The 4,767-nt window shown below is 45.3% G+C and overlaps 1 protein-coding gene across 1 annotated transcript; it reads right to left on the bottom strand.

Moving 5' to 3' along the window:
* Positions 1 to 2,519: 2,519 nt before the first annotated feature.
* On the bottom strand, positions 2,520 to 3,735 carry B2m (beta-2-microglobulin). The gene is made up of 3 exons (XM_051144905.1): positions 3,723 to 3,735; positions 3,115 to 3,393; positions 2,520 to 2,630 (listed from the first exon to the last, which is right to left on the bottom strand). Exons 1-3 carry the CDS (start codon positions 3,733 to 3,735, stop codon positions 2,617 to 2,619), a joined length of 306 nt encoding a protein of 101 aa, XP_051000862.1. The 3' UTR covers positions 2,520 to 2,616.
* Positions 3,736 to 4,767: the final 1,032 nt, after the last annotated feature.

The following is a 4,767-nucleotide window of genomic DNA, read 5'->3' as shown; positions in this document are numbered from 1 at the left end:
AGCTCACAGCCATCCATAACTAGTTTCAGGGGATCTGACACCTTCTTCTGAAGTTCATGGGCACCAAGTATGCACGTGATGGACATATGAACATGTATCACACACAAACATAAATGAATAGCCTTTGTGATACAAGACTAATTATCCCACTTTTGGGTTATGGTTACTATTAATCAGTAACTAATTGTTCTAACAAAATACTTGACACAAGCTCCGTAGAAGAGATTTATTTAACTCAGAGTTTCGAGGTTTCAGGTTTTAAGTGGTAAGTACAGGCTCTGTGCCAAAGGTTCCTCTTTCACACCAACAGAATGGAGCAAGCAAATGATTACATGTTAGACCAGCAGAAGGCACAGAGAGGCCAGGCTTGCTGTGTTTACCATAAACCTCCCAGAACTCAGAATCCCCTGGGAGCCTCTCAGGACCACTAGATTCCCCCACCCCACCCCACTTCTCATTATCACCACTCTGGGGACTAAGCCTCCAACCACAAAAGGACACAATTAAATGGTATCAAAATTAAAAGCTCAAGTCAGGAATGTTATGGTACTTTCATAAGATTAGGATTCCCACTTTAACATTAGCCGTTAGAAACTTTGAACCTGGGAGTTGGGTTTTTAGACTGGGTATGCTGCAGGCCCAATAGCTCAGTAGCCACCGATGCCCCTCCTACATCCAGCTGTAAGAGCCAAAATTTGCTACCAATAACCAGAACCTGTACCCCAAACTATCTGGGCCTTTATCCTATCACACAGCCCTGTAGCGCCAGCAGTAGGCTTGTGCACACTACCAAGAACTACCAAGACAAACTTGAAGGTGTGTGTAGCTCTAGAGCTCCTGGTGGGACCAACACTTCTGAAATCCCTAGGCCCCTTGCTTCCCAATCCCTGTCCTTCATTACCCACCTCCCACCTCTGTTTTGGAGTCCTTTCTTAGTCATTTTCTTCTAGACCTCGGTTCAGGAACCTGCTTCTATGGAAACCCAAGACATTCACTGGCTCTGTAGGTTTTGAAAACCACATGCACACTTGCAGACACTTAAAGCTACCTAGGAACTACTTCGTGTAATACTCTGGCAACAAAAACCCTTCCACCCCGCCAGAGTAAAAATAACAAAGAGGAAGTAACCACAGTTGGGGGAGAGCCGCTAAGCTGCTAGGCACAGTGACAGATTTCAGTTAGGCCCTCTGCTTCACCAACAAGAAAATATCTCAAATTATCAAATTTTTAAGAACATCCCTTATGTTGTGTTAGACCACAGATGAATAACTGCATCTACCTACAGAGAGTATGATACGTGATAAACTACTGTCTTTAACTATGTTTATTAACATTTTTTCTTTCAAATTATCAAAATGTTTTCTCATAAAGTTTCTGATTAAAATACTTATTGGTGCTTTATTATTTCAGATATGTAGGGTGTTAGTCTCCATATTTTGGGGGGGGGCATGCATACAGTATTTAAAGTAAGTTAAAAAGAAGATGATGTATACATTGCTACTTCTTACTGTGTACATAAATTATATAGCATATTAAAATTTGAATTTGGAATTAAGCTGGTACAAATGAATCTTCAGACCTAAAAATAAAAAGGGAAGGGATAGGATGGAGGGAGGGGGGAAGGAGAAAGTTAGTGGAACATTTATGGTATTGTATTACAGATCTCACCACCAAATGGGTCTATTGGACAACCACTTTTTTTGCTTTGTTTTTGTTTTTTGAGACAGGGTTTCTCTGTGAAGTCCTGGCTGTCCTGGACTCGTTTTGTAGACCAGGCTGGCCTCGAACTCACAGAGATCTGCCTGTATGCCTGGGATTAAAGGTGTGTGCCACCACGCCCAGCTAGACAACCACTTTCTTAAAGGAAGTGGGTTCTGACTCCACCATTTGGTAACTGCCTGTCTGGGCAGATCATCCATTCTCTCCACCCCCCCCCCCATTTTCCTTTTTTAGATTTGAATGAGTTTTTGGCCCCAAGGTCCCTGGACAGCAGGATTTCACTGAAAAGCTCCTTGTAACAGAGACACTCCAGCTCCCTCTCACTCTCCTAGGCCTGCTTCTAATACATCTATAATGGTCCAGAACAAGAGACTGGAAGGGTAGCGCACCTGTGGAATGCTGTCACCCCACTCTTGTGAGTGAAGAGCTAGGCCACTGCTACTCAAAGAGAGCAGGAGGTTCATTGTCCAAGGCCTTCTCAGGGTGAAAACAGCAGACTGACCAAACCCTTGCAGGTAGTGTGGATGACCACCAGCCTCCCCTTGTCACATACTCAGAGGCACTGTTCTCCCTTTAGAGGTTTAGTGATGTGGCAGAACCAGACCTGAGACTACATGCCTCCTTCCTGCCGATCCACAGGATAAAGGAATGTCACCCTAAAGAACTCTTCTCCGGCTACCTACAAGCTTCCCTGATCAATGTCTTCCATACAGTGGTGGTTATCATGTTAGCGCTGTCTACACCAGCTCCTAGGATAGTGAATCAAACTTCTCTTCCTGCAGTGCTGGGAAGAGAACTAGAAGCCTTATGAATGCTAGGCATGTGGTCCACCCCCAGCCTCCCCCCTCCCAAGGGCCCATTTCTTACAGTCAAGGAACCTACCTCCACGAGGCTTGATTACATGTCTCGGTCTATGGAAAAAGAAAATGGAGAAAAAGAAAACATCTTTACTTTTATCCTAGAAAGTACTAACAGACATCCAGGTGTTGTTAGCAGTAAGGTTGGTTGTTGTTGCGAGCCTGGAGTATTTGTTAAGAACTACCCAGAGATCCAGCCCTGTCTACAACCTTCACACACACACACACACACACACACACACACACACACACACACACACACACACACACCCGCATCTAGCCAAGGCAGGGATGCAGTCCAGAACTGTAGGTATGGGAGGGCACGGACCGCAGGCGCTGCTGCTGCTCCTGCACTCAGAGCAGTGAACTGCTGGTTCAGGGGCATGCTGGGTAAGTCAGCAGGCACCACTCATCAGTCCCCTGGGGTTATTCTCTGGCCATCTCAGTATGCAGATTTTTACAATAGCAAAAGCCATTCTAAGCTGTGACTCAACACAGATGGAGCTTTGAGAAACCAAAGATGAACTTGAAAGCTTACCCCAGGTGACGGTCATAGGCTCCTTCAGAGTGACGTGTTGGACTCTGCAGGCATATGTGTCATACTGTGTGGGTATGATTTCTTTGTGGACCAGGAGGTAGAAAGACCAGTCCTTGCTGAAGGCCAGATCCGTCTGTTCTACCTTCTCCATCTTCTTTCCATTCTTCAACAGTTCAACTTCGATTTGAGGGGGGTGAAACTTGGACACGAAGCAGTTCAGGAAGTTTGGCTTTCCATTTTCCGGCGGGTGGCGGGTGTACACTTGCACGTTAGGGGGACCTGAGGGCCACAGGGAAAGACAAATGACAACCACTGGGCCTTGTCCTCGGAGTCACCTCAGTCCATGCCATGCCGCACGTCACATTTGCTCATCTGTTTCTCCCAGTTCCATTTCTACCCTGGGCAAGAGGTCTGCTTCCCCAAAAACGCATTTTGAGAATGTAGTATCTTTTCCTCAAAATCCTGCACATGCTTTTTGTTTTTCCTACCTGGCTTGTAGCAGTATTTCTGTCACTGGACCCTGTGCTGGATATTTTAAGAAGCTTTTATTCCAGGCTCTCAAGAACAGCCCCTGTCTGTTCCCTTAATAAATCCCATGGCCCACCTACTTTCAAATTCCATGTCTCATTCTCACACCGTCTGCAGTATCCACATCAACGTACGCATGTTCTTGTATGCTACATCAGCCCCTCTTTCTTTCTTATTTTTATCCCCTTCCGTTTTGCTTATTGCTCCTCCCTAGACTTCCTAACACATATTGTCTGACACGGCGCTGCAAGTGGAGCTACCCATGGCAGCTGTTAGGAATATCTCCTCCCTAACTAGGCTCCTGTGCAAGTCAATCCAGGGTACCAGCCTCTCTGTTCCAACCCGGAGTTTGCATTCCAAAACAGGCCTCTGGCTTCGTGAACTAGAAAACAAACAAAATTTAAATATCTACATAAGCTGGCAAAACTTTAAGTGATTGAGTTGGTGTTGGGTCGTTTTGTTTTGTTTTCTTTTCTTTTCTTTTGTTGTTTTTGTTTTTTTGGTTTTCTGAGACAGAGTTTCTCTGTGTAACCTTGGCTGTCCTAGACCAGGTTGGCCTCAAATTCACAGGGATCCACCTGCCTCTGCCTCCCCAGTGCTGGGATTAAAGGCTGGGCATGAGAGGAGGATGTGCATTTCTAGTGAGCACTTTCAAGTGAGTCCTGGAACTAAACATGTTGGGAATAATTACCTCACACTATAGGGACATGGAAAGAAAATACTACAAACTCCTTCAAGTGGAGTGTGTGTGTGTGTGTGCACTTACACACACACACACACACACACACACACACACACACACACACACTCCTGCAGGTGTGCTTGTGAAGACAATGGACAGTTTCCTCCTTCCCTTGTGGGCTCCATGAATTTGGGTGGTCAGGTGGCAGGGCAAGTAGTTTTAGTTCCTGAGTCGTAACACCAGCCTATAAATTCTGTTTCTGCCTCTCATCCAATAAGACAAGATGTACTACTGTGTAGAATAAGCAGATTTGACATCAAGGTATCACTAATGTATATCTGCTTTCTAAAAAAATTGTTTTACTGAAATAGAGAGTGAGAGAGAGAGAGAGAGAGTGTGTGTGTGTGTGTGTGTGCGCGTGCGCTGCACTTCGTGTGTGGACT

Source organism: Acomys russatus, chromosome 4 (assembly GCF_903995435.1).
Source record: "Acomys russatus chromosome 4, mAcoRus1.1, whole genome shotgun sequence".
Classification (NCBI taxonomy): domain Eukaryota; kingdom Metazoa; phylum Chordata; class Mammalia; order Rodentia; family Muridae; genus Acomys; species Acomys russatus.
This window is presented reverse-complemented; position numbering and strand designations above follow the sequence as displayed.